Below are 23,317 nucleotides of genomic sequence, written 5' to 3'. Positions count from 1 at the left end.
TAGTCGTTATAGATATGAAACCAGATTGACCTTTTTTTTTTAATTGTCTCGTCAATCGTGATTGCTTCCCCCAAGTACAATACAGCACATCTGATCTGATCAGGTCTAGATTTACATATGATACTGTCAGTCTAGCTGATACTAACAATTGATTATTTCAGTCCAGCCTGGAGATATCTACATCTGATGAGCTGGAACCAGTGAATTTATGTTTTTTTTTGCTGTCGATCATGTAACAATGCGTCTATCAGTCGGTTAACTGACTAATAGAACTTATTTTTTAAATTGGAGGCAATAAAACCCGAACTGAATAATCATAACAACTATCTATAGATGAGTTTTTTCTTCTTCTGCACAATAGGCAAGGCAAGGCAAGTTTATTTGTATAGCACATTTCAACAACAAGGTAATTCAAAGTGCTTCACATAAAACCATTGAAAGCATCAAAACATAAGGCAGAAGAAAAGGAGATTTAAAAACAATTAAGAACATTCATTGAAACATTAAAAACAGTTATTAAAACACTAAAAAGCAGTGTAATAAATAAAATACAGTAGTAAAATGCAGGAAAGTTATTAATATCCTTGAATATGGTTCAATTAAAGGCAGCAATTTGGCTTCATTTGGAGAGCTAGATTCCTCTATGAGCACATTTTGTGTCTATGGTTTTCACAAAGAGACTTTGTCCCTTGTCCCTCAGAAGCAAAGGCTGGATGGTGTTGAAGGCACTGGAGAAATCAAAAAACATGACTCTCACAGATATGCAACTGTAAAGAAACCGTTGAACATGTGCTGATAGAGTGGAGGAAGTTCAGGGTGGAAAGAGAAAGACTGAAGGGCAGAGTGGTAGATACAGGAAGGGAGTGGAGCATCAAAGGACTGTTAGAGACAGGGGACAAACAAGTTCATCTTAAGGGCTTTATTTAATATGTTGAATGGAACGGGTTCAAAATCCAGAATATAACTTCTATATGAAGTTTTTTTTTATTGTATTTATAAATAACATTATTATTGTGTTTACACGATAACTGTCATAAAGTCATGATGTCACACACTCCGGTCCAGTAGGTGACGCCTTAAACATTGGTTTGTAGTCCGCCATTAAACTGAAAGAAGAAAAATGAGGAGGAGAAGAAGAAAGAGGAGGAGAAGAGGACTCATCTCCTGGTAGCCTATAAAGCTATTGAAGTTAGCTTAGCATGCTACCTGGAAGCAGACCGACGGGGACGGAAGTGACCAACACAGCGCTAGTCAGAGTTTAATGAGAGTAAACGGTGTTTTTAACGGAGTTTGTCTGGAGGAAAGGTGTCTGTGGTTTATCTCACAGAGTGAGAAGTGATGGAAGTAAAAGTAGAAAAGAAGATGTTACTTTCAGTAGATTAATGTTCGGACATACAGGACTCAATGACACGTGATATACATCATGAAATAGACAGAGTGGGATAAATGTTAGATATGCAACTGTAAAGAAACTGTTGAACATGTGCTGATAGAGTGGAGGAAGTTCAGGGTGGAAAGAGAAAGACTGAAGGGCAGAGTGGTAGATATAGGAAGGGAGTGGAGCATCAAAGGACTGTTAGAGACAGGGGACAAACAAGTTCGCCTTAAAAGGGCTTTATTTAATATTTTGAATGGAACGGGTTCAATTCACAGACTATAACTTCCATACGAAGTTTATTTTTCTCTTATTTTCTTTCTTTTATTTATACATTACTATAATTATTATTGTGTTTAAATGATAACTGTCATAAAGTCATGATGTTACACACTCCAGTCCAGTAGGTGGCACCTTAAACGTTGGTTTGTAGTCCGCCATTAAACTCTAAGAAGAAGAAGAAGAAGAAGAAGACTCATCTCCTGGTAGCCTATAAAGCTATCGAAGTTAGCTTAGCATGCTACCTGGAAACAGACCAACGGGGACGGAAGTGACCAACACAGCGCTAGTCAGAGTGTACTGAGAATAAACGGAGTTTTTAACGGAGATTGTCTGGAGGAAACGTTTCCGTAGTTTAGTGAAAATGTCTAAAGTAGAAATGCTGAGATCTTTAGTCAACCAGCGACTAACTGCGGCTGATGAAGAGATATTTGGTTTGTTTGAAAGAACGATAGCAGAGTACGAGGAGGAACTCTCTCGTTCAAAAGAGCAGAACAAGAGACAACGGGAACTACTGGACGCTGTTTTCAACCCGGAAGTTCGGATACAAAGAGCACGTGGGTTCACTTTATTTCTTCTCTCAAACACTGTTCATGCTCCGGCTGATCACATTTAATGTTGATTTCATGCCTGCTAACTTGTGGCTTTTCAGCGAAATGTGCTGTTATGAATCAAAATATATCATCCACGTGAATCGTGTAGATCCGTAAAAGTTTTTATGGGGGGGGGCAACTGGCCAGCCAGCGTTTATCAGATTGGAGTCAAGGAGAAAATGTGATGTCGTGATATTTGCAATAAAACATCCTTGATGTGTCGAATCTTGGCCAATCAGCGTTAAGATGTATACACCGTCTTTCCCTCCGTTAACGTTTATGTTCCGTTGCCGTTCAGACTTGCTGGGTTAAGGCTAACGTCCACTGCATGCGGAACTTTCTCGACTGTTTTAGGAGGAAAACACGTAACGTGATGAAACATGAAGCCCCCCGTGTTCCGGTTCAGTCCACGCGGTCACTCGTTAACATTAAACCGGAACAACGGCGGATCTGGTTGCAGGTTGTTTTTTTAGTTTTTTTTTAACTCAAAGTAGAATGAGGGGATTTCGTGGTGATAATAACTTGAGACAAGAGGCCCAGATACTGATAAGATGATGAGGTCAAAGAGCTTCAGGAAGAGGAGGCTGTTTGTGTAGCGCAGCTTGACGCAGGGCTGAGATGTGAGTGGAGCTGGGCCTGGATAAAGGTGGAGGTCTCAACAGACGTGAGTACAGCTTCACACTGTCACAGTATTTTAAATACATTGATAAGGCAGAGTATGCTAAATGCAGCCTCTGCGCCAATGAGATGAACTACAGCAACAAGGGCTCACATGCCCTCTCATCGCACTGCCAGACACTGTTCACTGTAATGACCACAGCCAGTGGACTAACAGTCCCAACAGTCCCACGTGCAGTTGCTCCCAAGGGCCCTGAAGTAATGAGAGAGAGGGTTAAGGAGCCTGTACCTTCATTTCAGAACAGCTTTACAGTAACAGTGGAAGTTAATATTAAGCCATACAGTAATGAAAACTAATCACTTTATTTTGTATAGGCGATGGTTCTCACTACTCTTGCTATCTTTGTTTTTATTTGACTAAAACATTTGAAAATGAGACCTCAGTCTCAATGGATTTTGTCTAAATAAAGGTTAATAATAATAATAATAATAATTGATGATTAAGAAAAAGCTAACTAGCCAGCTGTTCAACTATAGCTGAAATACTGATTAATAACTGTAATGGAAAAAAATATATCTCAGTATCATGAAATGTTTATAAACACTGTTAGGCTTAGAAAAACAGAGTTAGAAACAGAAAGCTGTGTAAACATAGTTTTTCTGCCAGAACAGTTACTGAGTGTTCTGTTTACTTTAGCGGGCTATACATTCAGACCCAAGAAATGTGAGGAATGAGACTCACTGTACTTTCTTCCTAATATGGAATGTTTAGGTTCTCACGTGAATGCATCTGGCATGAGATCATAGAAGAACGAAAAGCCAGAGTAAAAAGATATCTTTGATTTATCTCAAGGCGGGGACTGTTTCTGTTTTAGTATAAAGTTTGTGAAGATTTTAACTCATGTGGAGAATGCTTCCAACACGGACTCTGCTTGAAGAGCTGTGTTGAGTATTTCCCTCTTGCAAGAGAATTAAATTGAACAAAGACAACTTTGAATCATTTGAAGACTTTTGTTTTAATTTGCGAATAACTCTTCTCCCGATTAACATAGACATTTTCCACAACATAACTGAATAATAAATTCGTTTTTTGCTTAAAGTAAATGTCTTATCACTACACCAGAATGATACATTTTAAAGATCATATTTAAAGTAAAATTCTCTCAGGGAACCGACAGGGTTTCAGGTGCTTGTCACATTTTTCACCTCTTATGAGTTTGCAGGTATGCTGATTTGTTCTCTCAGCTTCTAGATGACAGGAAATATTTCAACTTCAGGTACAAGTTTGTTCTCTTTGATAACACCACATGGATTTGGCAGCTTACAATGGTTCATATGTTCATGGTCACATAAGTTGATTACATGATTGTATTATCTGGTTCTATTGATACTCTGGAAGTGTATGTCCAGGAGACTATTTGCTCAATACTACAATGTCTTTGTAACGTCTCTGTGTGTTTACTGTTTTCCTGCAGACGTCCAGCAGCTGTTGGTGGTTAAAGAAGAGGTTCCCTCTGAGCAGCAGGAGTGGAGCTCCAGTCTGGACCAGGAGGACCCAGAGCCCTCACACATTAAAGAGGAACAGGAGGAACTCTGCACCAGTCAGGAAGGAGAGCAGCTTCAAGGTCTGGAGGAGGCTGATGTCAAGTTCTCATTCACTCCTGTGAAGAGTGACGATGAAGAAGAGGAAGCTCAGTCCTCACAGCTTCATCAAAGACAAACTGAACAGATGGAAACAGAAGCTGATGGAAATGACTGTGGAGGATCAGAACCAGACAGGAACTTGGATCCAGATAGACATCCAGAACCAGATACTGATGAGAAGACTGGAGACTCTTCTGACAGTGGTGATTGTAAGGAGACCAGAGAACCTCAGTCGGGTTTAAACTATTTGAAACCTGATAAAGTCCTTGTCAGTGATTCAAGATGTAGCGCTGGTGAGAAACATTTTAGATGCTCTGAGTGTGAGAAATCATTTGGCAATCGTCAAAATCTGAAGAGACACATGAGAACCCACACAGGAGAGAAACCTTTCAGCTGCTCAGTTTGCAAGAAATCTTTTAACCAGCATTCAACTTTAGTGACGCACATGAGAATCCACACAGGAGAAAAACCTTTCAGCTGCTCTGTCTGTAAGAAATCTTATAACAGTCGATCAAATTTACAGAAACACATGAGAATCCACACAGGAGAGAAACCTTTCAGCTGCTCAGTCTGTAAGAAATCTTTTAAGCAGCGTTCACATTTACAGATACACATGAGAACCCACACAGGAGAAAAACCTTTCAGCTGCTCAGTTTGCAAGAAATCATTTAACATTTCTTCAAATTTGCAGAAACACATGAGAACCCACACAGGAGAGAAACCTTTCAGCTGCTCAGTCTGTAAGAATTTTTTTAAGCAGCGTTCACATTTACAGATACACATGAGAATCCACACAGGAGAAAAACCTTTCAGCTGCTCAGTTTGCAAGAAATCTTTTCACCAGAGTCCACATTTACAGATACACATGAGAACCCACACAGGAGAAAAACATTTCAGCTGCTCAGTTTGCAAGAAATCTTTTAACCAGCATTCAAATTTACAGATGCACATGAGAACCCACACAGGAGAAAAACCTTTCAGCTGCTCAGTTTGCAAGAAATCTTTTAACCAGCATTCACATTTACAGATGCACATGAGAACCCACACAGGAGAAAAAACTTTCAGCTGCTCAGTTTGCAAGAAATCTTTTAACAATCGTCCACATTTAAAGGTACACATGAGAATCCACACAGGAGAAAAACCTTTCAGCTGCTCAGTTTGCGGTAAAAGATTTGTGCGCAATGCACATCTGAAGGTACACATGAAAACCCACACAGGAAACAATCCCCTTTAGCTGTTCTGGTTGCAGTAAAGTTTCCGTTTGTGATAAAAGCTTTCAGCACGAGTCACCTCTGAAGTTACACATGATTAACCGTGGTTCAACTACACTGATTTCAATATTTCAATACAAAATGTTATGCACTGAATGAGCGCCAACTGTACAGTTTGAAATAGTGTTGATGATTATATTGATGATTGATTTGATGATAATTTAAGTTTAAGACGATGGTTTTACCTGCATCTGTGTACAGTATATTGTATTTAAATGATTTCATCAATAAAAACAAAGGTTTGTGTATTTCACTGGTTCATACAGTTTTACAGAGCACACTTTGTTCATCAGGATTAAATCCATCTGTGACTGGAGTGTGACTCAATAGTTCTTTATATTACTTGGCAGTTCGCACTCTTTGCTGCTGCCATTACTGGTATCAAATTGTCATCTTCAATTGTCGTCTTAAACTGGATGCGAGCTTTTACAGGTAGCCAGTGTAGAGAACGGAGAAGGGAAGTTGTGTGGGAGAACTTGGGGCACTCGAACACCAGGCGAGCTGCAGCTTTCTGGACAAGCTCCAGCAGTCTGATGGCCGACGCCGGGGCTCCGGCAAGTAGCGAGTTGCAGTAGTCCAGGCGGGAGATGACAAGAGCCTGGATGAGCACCTGCGCCGTCTCGTCAGTGAGGAAGGGGCGAATCCTGATGTTGTAGAGCAGGAATCTGCAGGAGCGTGTAACCGATGAGATGTTTGCTGAAAACGACAGTTGGTCGTCCAGGGTTACACCCAGGTTCATCGCAGTCCGAGTTGTCGTCACCACGGTATCGTCAATGGTGATGGACAGGTGTGGGCAACCCTTTCCCGGGAGGAACAATAGCTCGGTTTTGTCGAGGTTGAGCTTGAGGTGGTGTGTCGTCATCCACTTCGAGATGTCAGCCAAGCAATGCGTACTAAGCTATATGTACCTCCACTTGAGTGTCACCGGGGGGAAATGACAAGACCAGCTGGGTGTCATCGGCATAACAATGGTAGGAGAAGTCATGCCAGCGAATAACAGAACCCAGAGAAGTTGTGTAGAGGGAGAAGAGAAGGGGGCCCAGGTCTGAACCTTGTGGAACCCCCGTAGTCAGCAAGCGTGGTTCCGACACGGCACCCCTCCATGTCAGGTAGGATGCAAACAGGGAGAGTGCAGAGCCTGAGACGCCCATCCCCTCGAGGGTCTGGAGAAGGATCTGGTGGTTCACAGTGTCAAATGCTGCAGACAGGTCCAGGAGAATCAGGACAGAGGAGAGAGAGTTAGCTCTCGCTGCGAGAAGCGATCTTCTAGGCTTCTAAGGTCGATTGAATAAAATTGTGTCATGATATCGCAGTCGGTAAGTGGGAAAATAGACATGCAACAGTTTATCCTACTCGTGTGTGTGTGTGAGATCATAATTCCACAAGTTTGAAACCCTCTTCCCCTGTAGGCGGTGCTGTCGGAGGCCTTCTGGGCTGCTGGCTGACCAGTGGACAGTTCAAACCGCTGCCTCAGATCATAATGGAGCTCAGTCCTCAGCAGCAGTAGAAGCTTTATGATAGTCTTCTGGCCGTGCTGGGAGACATTCAGTGGAAAGATTTGGCTCAGCTAACTGCTCTAGTGATGGACAACGCCACCTTGAAGCAGCAGCTTACAGGTGCACTACGTGGATTAGGGTCTGTGGAAGAACTGGGATACCCTGACTCAGGGGCGCACATGCTCAGAAGGATGGAGTCTTTTAAAAAGAATGTGAACTGTTTTTATGACGCCGAAGAGACTCTTCATCAAATGTGAAATCACATTGTAAATTTGCACAGACGCCATCACAGTCTTGGTTACAGGTTATACAGTTAATGTGAAAACAGATGTATACCTGGATTCATTTATTATGGGAAGTACAGTCATAGCTTGATCCAGTAGACTAATTGAGTCTGTATTTTCTAGTTAGTGTTGGTTTTTCTAGAGGGGGCCGGGGCCACGCTCACCTGGAAGAAAATATTGTACATTTTAAAGTTAAATGCATCAGTCTGGTGCACTTTCAGACCAACATCAAGAACATGAACATAATTCAGGCTGAAAGTAACGCAGTTTAAACTGACAAATGCAGGAAGGACAGCTGGCAAGAAATCACTAACTGTGTCATTCTGTAAATTAACCGATTTATAATATCACTGCTTCATCTATAACGCGATAGATCTGACTATAATAACACGTGTATTCATGTTAATGTTTTACTTTGAGGTATTCTTATTCTTTCAGCTGAGAACCCAGCAATGTAAAACGGACCTTTGGGCAAATGAATAAAAATATATAGAAATATGATTCGAAGCAGTTAGGAAGTTTCCTTCCATAACTTAAAATCACCCACACCAAACATTAAAGTAACCGGAGACTGTAAGACATGACTCAAGAAGTCGACACACGTCAGTGAATGTGTGATGAGAGAATATTTACACATTTCTTTTTCTATTTACTCCCAAGTCTGTTTTGCACCACTAAGTCTACAGCTGAAAGAACAAGGCTAAACTATTGTCATACACACCATGAGAACACATCTGCAACACATTAATTTACCATAAAACACACATGTACTTATATTCAGATCTATCGTGCTCTAAATGAAGCAGTGATGTCATAAAACTGTTCATTTACAAATACACAGTCTGAGATTTATTGCCAGCTGTCTTTGTTTGCATTTGTCAGATTAAACTGTGTGATTATGTAATATTCATGAACGGTCCACGTACCGAACTCTGATTGGTCAGTGTGTATTTGAAGAAAAGGACTTAAATCACTCGTTGCTGAGGGAGCAAAGGGGCAGAAAACGATCAGAAGGCAATTCATTGGTGATATTTTGTCTTCAATAAAAAAATGTTGGAAAACAATCACTTGAGTCGTCTCGTTCCATGACCCACAACTGTTACATACAAGATTGAAGGTAACTGAAGATAGGAATAATGATATACTATTTTATTAGTTTAAGGGCTTTTATTTGGTTACCCACCAAGTTGCAGCAGAACCGGATGTTCCTCATAGAACCTGTCTGAATGGACTTTTATCTGTTCACCTTATTTTCTGGATGTTTTTCCTCTGACTCATCTCCCGAGTCAAAACCACACCCATTAATGCATTGCTGGTGGAACCCAGGGAACTGCCATTACATGTGAGGAGAACTAAGCTACCACTATCACACTGGATTAGAATTCAGGGTGGACTTAACCGAAATACAGCAGCGACTGTCCTGTAAAATGGTTGGGAGATTTACTGAATAAAAGCTATTCTAATTATATAAATATCTTTACAGATGGATCTAAACACTCAGATAATAATCATGTAGTGGGCATATACATTCACAGCCGAACTGACAATCATCAGTCTTCAGTGGGTGGAGGAGGTCAAACCATGAAAGTAGTTATATGTTCACATTTTACAGCTGCAATACAAAGTATATCTGGTCAAACAGTACGAGAGGATCTTTTAACTGAAGTTTATATGTCATTACTGAACTCACAACATTTAAGAATAGATGTACATCTCTGTTGGGTAGAAGGTCATGTTGGAATAGAGGGAAATGAGGTTGCAGATAAACTTGAGAAAAGAGCTTCAAACAAAAATGATATTTTAGAAATTAGTTTTGGGAGGTCAGAAGCAAAATCAGTAATACAGCGAAGAATTATTACATCTTGGCAGGAAATTTGGAATAATGAAAATAAGGGTAGAAATTACAACAAAATTCAGACGTCAGTCAGAGTGAGAAGTGATAGAAGTAAAAGCAGAAAAGAAGATGTTACTTTCAGCAGATTAAGGTTCGGACATACAGGACTCAATGACACGTTATATACATCATGAAAAAGACAGAGTGGGATAAATGTGAGATATGCAACTGTAAAGAAACTGATGAACATGTGCTGATAGAGTGGAGGAAGTTCAGGGTGAAAAGAGAAAGACTGAAGGGCAGAGTGGTAGATACAGGAAGGGAGTGGAGCATCAAAGGACTGTTAGAGACAGGGGACAAACAAGTTCAGTTTAAAAGGGCTTTATTTAATATTTTGAATGGAGCGGGTTCAATACACAGAATATAACTTCTGTATGAAGTTTATTTCATTTGAAAATAACATTATTATTGTGTTTAAATGATAACTGTCATAAAGTCATGATGTTACACACTCCAGTCCAGTAGGTGGCACCTTAAACGTTGGTTTGTAGTCCGCCATTAAACTCTAAGAAGAAGAAGAAGAAGAAGAAGAAGAAGACTCATCTCCTGGTAGCCTATAAAGCTATCGAAGTTAGCTTAGCATGCTACCTGGAAACAGACCAACGGGGACGGAAGTGACCAACACAGCGCTAGTCAGAGTGTAATGAGAATAAACGGAGTTTTTAACGGAGATTGTCTGGAGGAAACGTTTCCGTAGTTTAGTGAAAATGTCTAAAGTAGAAATGCTGAGATCTTTAGTCAACCAGCGACTAACTGCGGCTGATGAAGAGATATTTGGTTTGTTTGAAAGAACGATAGCAGAGTACGAGGAGGAACTCTCTCGTTCAAAAGAGCAGAACAAGAGACAACGGGAACTACTGGACGCGGTTTTCAACCCTGAAGTTCGGATACAAAGAGCACGTGGGTTCACTTTATTTCTTCTCTCAAACACTGTTCATGCTCCGACTGATCACATTTAATGTAGTTTGAAGTTCATGCCTGCTAACGTGTGGCTTTTCAGCGAAATGTGCTGTTATGAATCAAAATATATCATCCACGTGAATCGTGTAGATCCGTAAAGGTTTTTATGGGGGGGGGGGCAACTGGCCAGCCAGCGTTTATCAGATTGGAGTCAAGGAGAAAATGTGATGTCGTGATATTTGCAATAAAACATCCTTGATGTGTCGAATCTTGGCCAATCAGCGTTAAGATGTATACACCGTCTTTCCCTCCGTTAACGTTTATGTTCCGTTGCCGTTCAGACTTGCTGGGTTAAGGCTAACGTCCACTGCATGCGGAACTTTCTCGACTGTTTTAGGAGGAAAACACGTAACGTGATGAAACATGAAGCCCCCCGTGTTCCGGTTCAGTCTACGCGGTCACTCGTTAACATTAAACCGGAACAACGGCGGATCTGGTTGCAGGTTGTTTTTTTTTGTTTTTTTTTAACTCAAAGTAGAATGAGGTGATTTCGTGGTGATAATAACTTGAAACAAGAGGCCCAGATACTGATAAGATGATGAGGTCAAAGAGCTTCAGGAAGAGGAGGCTGTTTTTGTAGCGCAGCTTGACGCAGGGCTGAGATGTGAGTGGAGGTCTCAACAGACGTGAAGGGAGAGCAGTACAGCTTCACGCTGTCACAGTATTTTAAATACATTGATAAGGCAGGGTAAATGCTAAATGCAGCCTTTGCTCCAATGAGATGAACTACAGCAACAAGGGCTCACATGCCCTCTCATCGCACTGCCAGACACTGTTCACTGTAATGACCACAGCCAGTGGACTAACAGTCCCAACAGTCCCACGTGCAGTCGCACCCAAAGGCCCTGAAGTAATGAGACAGAGGGTTAAGGAGCCTGTACCTTCATTTCAGCAGGTTACTAATGCAGAGGTGTGTGTGTATAGATCACAGCTAATATTTTACTCTTGATAAGCTACCTTATTCAGAGTAGATTATCATTTTAATTTAAATAATTGAACTGGATTGAATGCATATTAATTGCAAATAGAAGATAGGCCACAATTCTAACAGCTTTACAGTAACAGTAGAAGTTAATATGAAGCCATACAGTAACAGGGTTCAATGAAAACTAATCCCTTTATTTTGTATAGGCGATGGTTCTCACTACTCTTGCTAACTTTGTTTTTATTTGACTAAAACCTTTGAAAATGAGACCTAGGTCTCAATGGATTTTGTCTAAATAATGGTTGATATTAATAATATTGATGAAAAAAAAAAAGCTCACTAGCCAGCTGAAAAACTGATTAATAACTGATTAATAAATTAGTTTTTTGCTTAAAGTAAATGTCTTATCACTTAATCTTCGTTTGCAGGTATGCCAATTTGTTCTCTCAGCTTCTAGATGACAGGAAATATTTCAACTTATCCTCTTGCTACCGAGAGCACCCTTCAAAGGGTGTTCGGGGGGGCGACAGAGTACACACATGTAGTACTAATCACTTCTGAGAACGAATAAAATGATATTTTATGATGTATCAAAAAACGTACGTAACGAAGACATTCTGGGCAAATGGACCATGGAAGCTATTTTACTCACTGGAAACACAGTTATACACGAAGTAATACAATAAAGTACAAGTGGTACCACAATTTCACATATTTTTCGCCAGGACACCGCGTACTCCGTTACGATACCAACCAAAAGCTACGGCACTTTCATGGACAATCCGCATATCACAGAGCATGAGCATTCCACACCGAATCCAACCATAGTTTCCAAATGTATCTCCTTGAAACCATTAAAAAGTTACACTCCATAAGCCACAGAACAACACACAGCCAAACAGCAGAAAATTGTAAACGCTTCGCACCTTGAGATGGTTTTCTGGAAGAAAATCGCCAAAAATCCCAGATTAATCCTTTCAGCCATGCGCTGCCGGTTTCTGTCTGCCCTTATGTGAAAAGACTGAGGTTCTACGTGCATTTATGATGAAGGGGTAGTCGTTTTCATTTTCGGTGAATGGGTTTTACGCTATGGTTTTGGATTTTTAGTGGCTACAAATTCTGTCAATCAACTCAAAGATCGACCCACTACCTTCTTGACACACTTCCGCATTCAAAGAGGTGTCATAGGCGAAAATCCGCCAATCATAGGCTGTGTGAGGTTCAATTGTAGTCTGTAAAACTGGAATTCCGAGGGTGAGCCATGTTTTACAGGTTTATATAGGGCCCAGGCTCTCAAAATGATGCCAAACTGCTGTTTTGGATAGATTGAACACTATTAGTGATCAAAACAAGTGAAATATATAGTATATAAAATAAGCAGCTGGTTCTAAAATGAGAATTCGGCTTGACCTCGGCTGACCTCTCTGTACAAAAGCCTCTATTACCTTGTTGTGCTTCACTTTATCAAAGACAAATTTGTTTGTAGAGACTACTGACATGTTGTGCTATGATTTGTGACTTATGACTTTTTCAGGCGACCCTGAACATTTTCAATTTGAGCTGTGTGTTATCTTCATTCAGCATTTACCAGTAACATATACACTGATATGTACACATCTTAACAAATCTCACAAGTGTTAGTGTTGTAATGCCATTACAATTATTCAAATATACCTTGTAGTTAGAGAGATGCACTCCTTTATGTATGGGTGTGCAATTTTCGAGCAGAGGCCTAAAAATAGGGCTAGGTAGCAAGACTACAAGTTTGTTCTCTTTGATAACACCACATTGATTTGGCAGCTTAAAATGGTTCATATGTTCATAGTCACATAAGTTGATTAAATGATTGTATTATCTGGTTCTATTGATACTCAGGAAGTGTATGTCCAGAAGACTATTTGCTCAATACTACAATGTCTTTGTAACGTCTCTGTGTGTGTTTACTGTTTCCCTGCAGATGTCCAGCAGCTGTTGGTGGTTAAAGAAGAGGTTCCCTCTGAGCAGCAGGAGTGGAGCTCCAGTCTGGACCAGGAGGACCCAGAGCCCTCACACATTAAAGAGGAACAGGAGGAACTCTGCCCCAGTCAGGAAGGAGAGCAGCTTCAAGGTCTGGAGGAGGCTGATGTCAAGTTCTCATTCACTCCTGTGAAGAGTGACGATGAAGAAGAGGAAGCTCAGTCCTCACAGCTTCATCAAAGACAAACTGAACAGATGGAAACAGAAGCTGATGGAAAGGACTGTGGAGGATCAGAACCAGACAGGAACTTGGATCCAGATAGACATCCAGAACCAGATACTGATGAGAAGACTGGAGACTCTTCTGACACTGATGACAGTGGTGATTTTAAGGAGACCAGAGAACCTAAGTCGGGTTTAAACTATTTGAAACCTGATGAAATCCGTGTCAGTGATTCAAGATGTAGCGCTGGTGAGAAACATTTTAGATGCTCTGAGTGTGAGAAAACATTTGGCAGAAGTCAAAATCTGAAGAGACACATGAGAACCCACACAGGAGAGAAACCTTTCAGCTGCTCCGTTTGCAAGAAATCTTTTAACTGTCGATCACATTTACAGAGACACATGAGAACCCACACAGGAGAAAAACCTTTCAGCTGCTCAGTTTGCAAGAAATCTTTTAACTGTCGATCAACTTTACAGAGACACATTAGAACCCACACAGGAGAAAAACCTTTCAGCTGCTCAGTTTGCAAGAAATCTTTTAACTGTCGATCACATTTACAGAGACACATGAGAACCCACACAGGAGAAAAACCTTTCAGCTGCTCAGTTTGCAAGAAATCTTTTAACTGTCGATCAACTTTACAGAGACACATGAGAACCCACACAGGAGAAAAACCTTTCAGCTGCTCAGTTTGCAAGAAATCTTTTAGCCAGCATTCAACTTTAGAGATGCACATGAGAATCCACACAGGAGAGAAACCTTTCAGCTGCTCTGTCTGTAAGAAATCTTATAACAGTTCTTCACATTTACAGATACACATGAGAATCCACACAAGAGAGAAACCTTTCAGCTGCTCAGCTTGTGGTAATACATTTGTGCGCAATGCACATCTGAAGGTACACATGAAAACCCACACAGGAAACAATCCCCTTTAGCTGTTCTGGTTTCAGTAAAGTTTCCGTTTGTGATAAAAGCTTTCAGCACGAGTCACCTCTGAAGTTACACATGATTAACCGCGGTTCAACTAAACTGATTTCAATATTTCAATACAAAAAGTTATGCACTGAATGAGCGCCAACTGTACAGTTTGAAATAGTTTTGATGATTATATTGATGATTGATTTGATGGTAATGTAAGTTTAAGACGATGGTTTTACCTGCATCTGTGTACAGTATATTGTATTTAAATGATTTCATCAATAAAAACAAAAAGGTTTGTGTATTTCACTGGTTCATACAGTTTTACAGAGCACACTTTGTTCATCAGGATTAAATCCATCTGTGACTGGAGTGTGACTGAATAGTTCTTTATCTTTGGCAGTTCGCACTCTTTGCTGCTGCCATTACTGGTATCAAATTGTCATCTTGTCTGACACAAACTCATAAAAAGGGCCCTTAGAGAAAGCAATCTACACATTCTTTGGAGTCACAAACCACCAACATCCTTCTCTCGATCTATAGTTCCTTCCAGTTTAACAGGCTGACACATTCCTGAATCTGTTTACAACTTGTCGATACTGTTTTAGATTGCCGGTGGCTTGTCTTGATCATACCATCATCTTATCCTAATCATTGTGCTCCTAAGGCCTCTTGTTTATGTGTATGAGCACTTTTACCAGCTCAACTTTAGGTAACCATGAAACAGGCCCCACCTTTGACTTTATCACACAGCTCCAACACAATATATCAGGATTGGTGTTGCAGCAAAGGGGTTGGACCTGATCACACCCGGCCCTCATTCCTTTGCTTCCATTTTCTGTGAAGCACTCTTTCACTTTTAAACTTTTTGTGGTGCATAATGCTGTTTGGAAAATACTAAAATTAGTACGGAATGAAAAATCTATAGAGATTAAAAAAATTAAATAGCGGTGTCAAGCTAAGTGATGCAGAACAATCAAAGAAAAACAACTCACTTTTTTTACGAGGGAAAAGACAATAGTTCAATCATAGAGTTGGGAATATGTCTTTATTAGTAAATACACACATTTGATGTCACTCTCACACGGAGCCGTCTAAAAAATACATATTACAGGGAGGAACTGAGACAGAGCTCCAGTGTTTATCCCACTATGACTACGTCCTCCTCAGGGAACTCATAGAAGGGAACCTCCAGGTTTAGAGGAGCAGGTCCCTTTCTTATCCTTTCTGAAGCATCGTAGTGGGAGCCATGGCACGGACAGTAGTAGCCTCCGAAGTCTCCGGCGTTGGCGATGGGCACACAACCCAGATGAGTGCACACACCGAGGACGATAACCCAGCGGGGGTTAATCACTCTATCCTTGTCATGGGTCACGAAGCTCCGCCAGATTCACACCCTCCTCTGCTGTGATTTCCTTCTCTGTGCGGTGACGGACAAACGGGGGCTTTCCTCTCCACTTGAAGGTCATGTTTTTGCCTTCAGGGATGTCAGCGAGCTTGATCTCAATCTTGGATAAGGCCAGGACATCTGCTGATGCGCTCATTGAGGAGACAAACTGGGTGACCACTGTCTTGGCGGCATACACACCAACCACAGTGGTCACTCCATTGACGAGGTAAGAGAAGGACCTTCTCGCCTCGCTGCTCTCCTGGGAGGACTTGTTGGGGTCCGTAACCTCGGGCAACGGTAGTCTGTGAAGTCAGGAATCTTGATATCTGTGTGGGCAAGGCGGATCCCCCCAGGAGCTGGAGAAGAAACACAATATGTAGTTTTTAAAGGCACGAGCAGTTAATGAGCAAATTGTAAATTATTTGGTATCTTACAAAAAAAACACATTTAAAGTAATGCTTCTCTGTCACACTGTGTCCTCCTATTTAAGGCTCAATTACTGCTAGATGTAATAATGACTAGATTAATTGATCATGATTTGAATGATAAGGACATTTATCAAATAAATTCACTATCTAGGGCCCCACCTCAGCCGGGGCAAGCCTTCGTCATTTGTTTGGAGCGTTGGGGAATGGTTGGTGGAGGTTAGCCTGGATGAAAGTGGTTTGGGGAAAGGCTTGGTTGAGGATCCACTGCGGCTCCCGGTCCTTGCAGACCCCCCGGTCTCCATGTGGGACAGGAGGATGGTGACTATGGGGGAAGATAACCTTGACTGAAATGGTTTAACAAGACGGAGGGAGGTTGGGATGCGGAAGTCGCAAGTAAGCCGGCGTTTAGAGTGGGTAGGTATTTATAGGGGTGTGGCCGGAAGTGGGGGAGTGGCTGAGGTGTGGTCCTGCTCCTGAAATTCAGCTACGTTTTTTCTCCAATTCACTAGCTAGGTTCCCACCTCAGCCGGGGCGAGCCTTCGTCGGTTGTTTGGAGCGTTGGGGAATGGTTGGTGGAGGTTAGCCTGGATGAAAGCAGTTTGGGGAAAGGCTTAGTTTAGGATCCACTGCGGCTCCCGGGCCTTGCAGACCCCCAAAGAAGCCCTCCTAAGGAAGCAGGGTTGCTTGCACGTTGCGCAGGTCGTTGAAGCTGTGGTGATTGTAAAGGCGTGGGAGGATAGGTTTTCAACACTTGAGTTCTGCTGATCGATGGTCGGCAAAATCAAGTGGATTTATGGGTTTAAATACGGCGTTGGATGTGGCGGAACCGATGTCGGACGGTTGTCTGCAGGAGGGCGGATCTTCTGAACTTCTGCGATGAGAAATGAGAAAGCCACGGCGTTGTGGTGGCCCGGACATGTGAGCTGCGTCAAGAACGCACCCTTGATGGATGGGTGTCCCAGCGTCCTTTGGTGATTGGGTAAACGACCGCTAGGTTGTCAGGAGTTAAGAGATGGACTCGCTGGGCCGATTGCGGCCCCACGTAATGGCTGCGGCTACTATTGGTCAGATTTGGTAGCATGAAGGAAAAGTGGCTTGGCATTTGCTTGCGAGGTCCGAGGGCTGATCTATGGCAAAACGTCTTCTGTCATGGAAACCCCCCAAAAACGGCAGGGGAAGCGGCATCGTTGTGTGGACCAATTCTGTTGGTCTGTCACTGGAAGAAGATGCTCTTAGCAGGCGGACTATGGTCCAGTCGGAGATCTTAGCTGGAGCGTCTTTGATGGGGGACCTGGCTGGAGCGCGGGAGCGGTGGCGGCGGTGGCGGCGGTGGCGGCGGTGGCGGCGGCGGTGGCGGCGGCTTTGAGCGCGGCGTGCCAGGGAGCCGGAATCGTCGGAGACTCGTTCCCGAGAGCTGGGTCTGGAGTGATCAAAGAAGGAGAGGGCTGGATTTACGTTTCCGTTGTTTACGTCTGGAGGTGGCAGGTCTCCCTCTGCCACCGAGATGTGAGTTATTGGAGGACGGCATGTGGGTCTGAATCTTCGTATTGTTGGATTCTGGCGGTTGGATGTAGCTGGTCGGCGTGATGGAGATCGGCGGGTTTGGCTGCGTTGAGCTGCCTGGACCCTCTCGATGGAGGTTGGCGGCGTCTAGTGGGCGGCAGGTCGAGTGCTTCCCTGGGCTGTACGGGTGGCCTCTGGGGAAGTGGGGGAGTGGCTGAGGTGTGGTCCTGCTCCTGAAATTCAGCTACGTTTTATCTCCAACTGTTAGAGCCAAATATGGTGTTGTAAATACAACTGTATTTCTCCGTATATACATTGGGTGGCGCTGTATTAATGTCCTGGGCTCAGGTATATAGATTCTAAAAACATCGTGGTTGTCAGGTGTTTGACCCCGGAAGGGCAAAGGGTTTTGACTGCTATACGATAACGTGTGATGTATTTATGCAACTGGTGCGTTCGGTGTCGGTGGAAAGAACGGGACTGTCTTTACGTTGTTCCACGCTGAAGAAAATAAACAAACTATCATTTAACCAACTTGGCTGTGATGATGTACCCGATGCAACGCACATCCAAGGTAATCTAGACCAGGGGTTCTTAACCTTTTTGACCCGGGCCACATGGTACTAATATTCAAATATTAACACAGTATTAGTTTAACTAATTTATCTCACTCTTGGTTTGATTTGTATTCAATAACTAAATCAAATCCACTTACAGTTTAACAAGCAAAAAGCTTGTCAAATAAATGAGATGATACAATGTGATGATCACAAAGACATTTATTTATCATGTGTATATAAACCTGCACATACAACAACAGGCTAACAATTCATGGAACAAATCAAGCTAATACAAGAACAAATTTAAAGGCTCAAGTCAGGCTTATTAACACAAAAATTATTAATAATTAGATTTCACTACAGAAAAAAAGGAGGGACTCTCAAAAAACGGAGAAAAAAATGGAAATTTTATAAATAATAATAATAATATTATTTATAAAATAATAATGTGGTAATAAAATAAATACATTCAAAATAATAAGTTTCAAATTAAATAAACTATAAATACAATTTAAATAAAGTGCAAATGAAAATATAGCCTTATAATCTGGGAGTTATATGCTTCAGCAGTCTTCATTTTTGCATGGCAGAACCAGAAGTTGCTCTTCAACTCTGTGACAAATGAACAATAACAACAGTCACAACAGTCCATTTTTTGACAAGCTACAACTCCCTTTTTATGTCCACCTCTTAATGAGACACTGGGGCCTTTCTCTCAGACACGATCAGATCCAGTCTGGGTGGAATGGGGGAAAGGCTCACTCTCAGAGTAGCCTCCAGTGTTGCTCTGAGTCTGTTTCGGGCTTTGATCTTAGTTGTGGCCACACTAGAGAATCCTGATTCACACAGGTATGTAGTCGTGAATGGGAGAAGGAGTTTCACAGCCCTCAGTGCTAGACATGGGTACTCCTTTGAGACAGCAATCCAGAAGGAGCCCAGGTCCAGTTTGCCCCACTGCAACTTTAAAGTGCTGTCGGTGGAAACTTCCAGAAGCTGGAATTCCAGATGTGAGGGCAAAGCAACATCATCTTCAGTGGGATCCCCAGAAAATGGGTCCAAAATCCACATGTGTCCGTCTCTGGGATCCTCAGGAAAGTATTCATCAAATTTCTCTGCCAGTTGTGAGAGGTGCTGAGAGACTGAGTCACTGATCTGCACCTGAGGAGAGTTTTCCAAAATGTCAGACAAAAGTGGAAACATGTCCATCCTCTTTTCCTGGGCCCTCTTAGTCCACGAAGCAAGTTTCCACACAAATATGTTGCTCTTTCTCCCTTGAAGTGAGATGTTCAGCTGGTTCAGCGGTGAAAACATGTCACAGAGGTAGGCAAGTTTAGCTGTGACCTTCGTTTTGGCATAGTAATGTGCCAGAGGAGATTTTTCCTCAGTGAGAAAAGAGAAGACCTCATTCCTCAGTTCAAATGATTGAGGACCAGTCCTCTTGAGAGCCATCTCACCTCACTGTGATAGAGCAGCTGGACATGATCTGCTTCCATGTCCTCACAAAGCTTGGCAAAACATCTGGAGTTCACAGCTCTACTTTTAATGAAGTTGATGGTTTTCACACTCACATCCATCACCTCATGGAACTCTGGTGACATATTTTTTGCTGCAAGGCTTTCACGGTGGAGAAAACAGTGGGTCCATTTAGCTTCTGGTGAACGATCAAGTATCTGCTTGACGACGCCCTTATGCCTGCCAGTCATTGACGCTGCACCATCACTGCACACCCCAACACAGTTTTGCTAGTCCAGGCCGTTCTCAGCGAAGTAGTTATCCATGCAGCGGAAAAACATTCTTGAGCCGTAGCTCGGTGTTGGTAGCTCTCCACAAAACAGTATGTCTTCGTGCAAACTACTGTCCCAGCAAAAGCGAAGAAAAACTAGCAGTAGTGCGTTTCCCACGTCGCGAGGTGTCGCTTTAGTTTCGAAGACTTCAGTGCTTCGTTTTATAGCATTAGCCCACACTCCACACACTGGGTTCTCGGCTCTGCCTTATGGCCTCCGTTCACAAAGCCGTACTTAAGGAAGTCAGGATTGTACTTGTGCACACATTTAGACTTTTGGGGGGGTTTGGCACCACTGTCGTCTTCATTTTTTCTGGAGATAGGAAGGAGCTGTTCCTTTTACTGCCCTGTAGGCAAGCACCAGAGTCTTAAACTGGATGCGAGCTCTTACAGGGAGCCAGTGGAGAGAACGGAGAAGGGAAGTTGTGTGGGAGAACTTGGGGCGATCGAACACCAGGCGAGCTGCAGCTTTCTGGACAAGCTCCAGCGGTCTGATGGCCGACGCCGGGGCTCCGGCAAGTAGCGAGTTGCAGTAGTCCGGGCAGGAGATGACTAGAGCCTGAATTAGCACCTGCGCCGTCTCGTCAGTGAGGAAGGGGCGAATCCTGATGTTGTAGAGCAGGAATCTGCAGGAGCGTGTAACCGATGAAATGTTTGCCGAGAATGACAGTTGATCATTCAGGGTCACACCCAGGTTCCTTGCAGTCCAAGTTGGCGTCACGACGGTATCGTCAATGGTGATGGACAGGTCTCGGTGCGGGCAACCCTTCCCCGGGAGGAACAGTAGCTCGGTTTTGTCCAGGTTGAGCTTGAGGTGGTGTGTCTACTTCAAGATGTCAGACAAGCACGCAGCGATGCGTGCCTCCATTTGAGTGTCACTGGGGGGAAATGACAAGAACAGCTGGGTGTCTTTCAGTTGTAATTTCTGTCATGTCTCCTTAAATGTATAAATCTGATCCACAGTATGTGCCATCGACTTGATGATGTCATGAAGCTGTGTTGTGAGTTATCTGCCAATCGGCAAATCCAGACCACAGTGAAAGGCTCAGGGAAGGGAGCAGCAGCAGCGGGCGGTCTGGTCTTCGCTGGAGGGTTAGTCGGGGGACCTCTTGGTATCGCAGTCGGTAAGTGAGAAAAAAATGCATGCAACAGTTTCTGTGCATTCATAAGTCCACAAGTTTGAAACCCTCTTCCCCTGTAGGCGGTGCTGTCGGAGGCCTTCTGGGCTGCTGGCTGACCAATGGACAGTTCAAACCGCTGCCTCAGATCAGTCTTGGCTCGGTCTTCTGGCCGTGCTCGGAGACATTCAGTGGACAGATTTGGCTCAACTAACTGCTCTAGTGATGGGCAACGCCACCCTGAAGCAGCAGCTGACGGCAACCCTTCTCGGGTACATCTCCAAGGAGCTCCAGGCGCAGGTGCACTACGTGGATTAGGGTCTGTGGAAGAACTGGGATACCCTGACTCAGGGGCGCACATGCTCAGAAGGATGGCGTCTTTTGAAAAGAATGTGAACTGTTTTTATGACGCTGAAGAGACTCTTTATCAAATGTTAAATCACATATTGTAAATTTGCACAGACGCCATCACAGTCTTGGTTACAGGTTATCCGGTTAATGTGAAAACAGATGTATACCTGGATTAATTTATTATGGGAAGTACACTCATCAGATGAAGGAATTATTTATTCATCAATGGCACTGTTAATCATATAAGAGACATAGTGGTTCTGTTTGTGATAACGGTTTTATACAAAATGTATAAAATATATTTGACACACCACATGAAACATCACACAGGGGAGGAACGATGGAGCTTTCATCCTATCTTTATCCAAGAGCGTGTTCTTTCAATTTGAGAGCATCGCTCATTGAGTCCACGCTCAGATTTGGTTCTGTCTTTAGCTTGATCCAGTAGACTAATTGAGTTTTTATTTTTTAGTTAGTGTTGGTTTTCTAGAGGGGGCCGGGGGCACGCTCACCTGGAAGAAAATGTTGTACATTTTAAAGTTAAATGCATCAGTCTGGTGCACTTTGAGACCAACATCAAGAACATGAACATAATTCAGGTTGACATTAAAGTAACCGGAGACTGTAACACACGGCTCAAGAAGCCGACACGCACCAGTGTGATGAGAGAATATTTACACATTTCTTTTTCTATTTACTCCCAAGTCTGTTTCGCACCACTATGGCTACAGCTGAAAGAACAAGGCTAAAATATTGTCATACACACCATGAGAACACATCTGCAACACATTAATTTACCATAATACACACATGTACTTATAGTCAGATCTATCGTGCTCTAAATGAAGCAGTGATGTCATAAATCTGTTCATTTACAAATTCACACAGTCTGATATTTATTGCCGGCTGTCTTTGTTTGCATTTGTCAGTTTAAACTGTGTGATTATGTAATATTCATGAACGGTCCACGTACTGAGCTCTGATTGGTCAGTGTGTATTTGAAGAAAAGGAATTAAATCACTCGTTGCTGAGGGAGCAGAGGGGCAGAAAACGATCAGAAGGCAATTCATTGATGATATTTTGTCTTCAATAAATAAATGTTGGAAAACAATCACTTGAGTCGTCTTGTTCCATGACCCACAACTGTTACATAAGGACAAGATGGAAGGTAACTGAAGATAGGAGTAGTGATATACTATTTTATTAGTTTAAGGGCTTTTATTTGGTTACCCACCAAGTTGCAGCGGAATCGGATGTTCCTCGTAGAACCTGTCTGAATGGACTTTTATCCGTTCACCTTATTTTCTGGATGTTTTTCCTCTGACTCATCTCCCGAGTCAAAACCACACCCATTAATGCATTGCTGGTGGAACCCAGAGAACTGCCATTACATGTGAGGAGAACTAAGCTACCACTATCACACTGGATTAGAATTCAGGGTGGACTTAACGGAAATACAGCAGCGACTGTCCTGTACAATGGTTGGGAGTACTCGACATTCTCTGGTAAGAGCTTTGGATGGGACGTTAACAGGAAAGTGAAACAGTTCAAATTAGATATCATACTACATGGTATGGCAGTTATTAGGAGCAACATTCCTCCATGGATATTTCCACAACCCAAGGTAAATCTAGAGATATTAGAAAAGAGAAGAGAATGGTGTGAGAGGAATGTTAATATCGGATACTTGGTTCAAGGTGTACTGAATTAAAGCTATTCTAATCATATAAATATTTTTACAGATG

The 23,317-nt window shown here is 42.5% G+C and overlaps 2 protein-coding genes and 1 pseudogene across 3 annotated transcripts; 2 read left to right on the top strand and 1 right to left on the bottom strand.

The window, feature by feature from the left end:
* Nucleotides 1-1,851: 1,851 nt before the first annotated feature.
* On the top strand, nucleotides 1,852-6,024 carry LOC306698428 (uncharacterized protein). Its single transcript, XM_079162726.1, has 2 exons — nucleotides 1,852-2,211; nucleotides 4,341-6,024. The coding sequence occupies exons 1-2, from the start codon at nucleotides 2,019-2,021 to the stop codon at nucleotides 5,741-5,743; spliced, it is 1,596 nt and encodes a 531-aa protein (XP_079018852.1). The 5' UTR covers nucleotides 1,852-2,018; the 3' UTR covers nucleotides 5,744-6,024.
* Nucleotides 6,025-15,507: 9,483 nt separating this feature from the next.
* Nucleotides 15,508-16,195, bottom strand: LOC306698436 (cytochrome b-c1 complex subunit Rieske, mitochondrial-like; the record flags this gene model as incomplete). The annotated part of the gene is given in 3 exon segments (XM_079162734.1): nucleotides 15,508-15,809; nucleotides 15,811-16,123; nucleotides 16,126-16,195. Coding segments are annotated over 3 exon segments (612 nt in total), but the record flags the coding sequence as incomplete, so codon positions are not given.
* Nucleotides 16,196-21,067: 4,872 nt separating this feature from the next.
* Nucleotides 21,068-21,539, top strand: LOC306698435 (protein C19orf12 homolog; annotated as a pseudogene). Its single transcript has 2 exons — nucleotides 21,068-21,227; nucleotides 21,305-21,539. The product of its transcript is annotated as a protein C19orf12 homolog (transcript).
* Nucleotides 21,540-23,317: the final 1,778 nt, after the last annotated feature.

The sequence above is a fragment of the Pholis gunnellus genome (genome assembly GCF_910591455.1).
Source record: "Pholis gunnellus genome assembly, chromosome: 7".
In the NCBI taxonomy this organism is placed as follows: Eukaryota; Metazoa; Chordata; class Actinopteri; order Perciformes; family Pholidae; genus Pholis; species Pholis gunnellus.
Note: the sequence above shows the minus strand (reverse complement) of the source record. Positions and strands in the feature narration are given on the sequence as shown.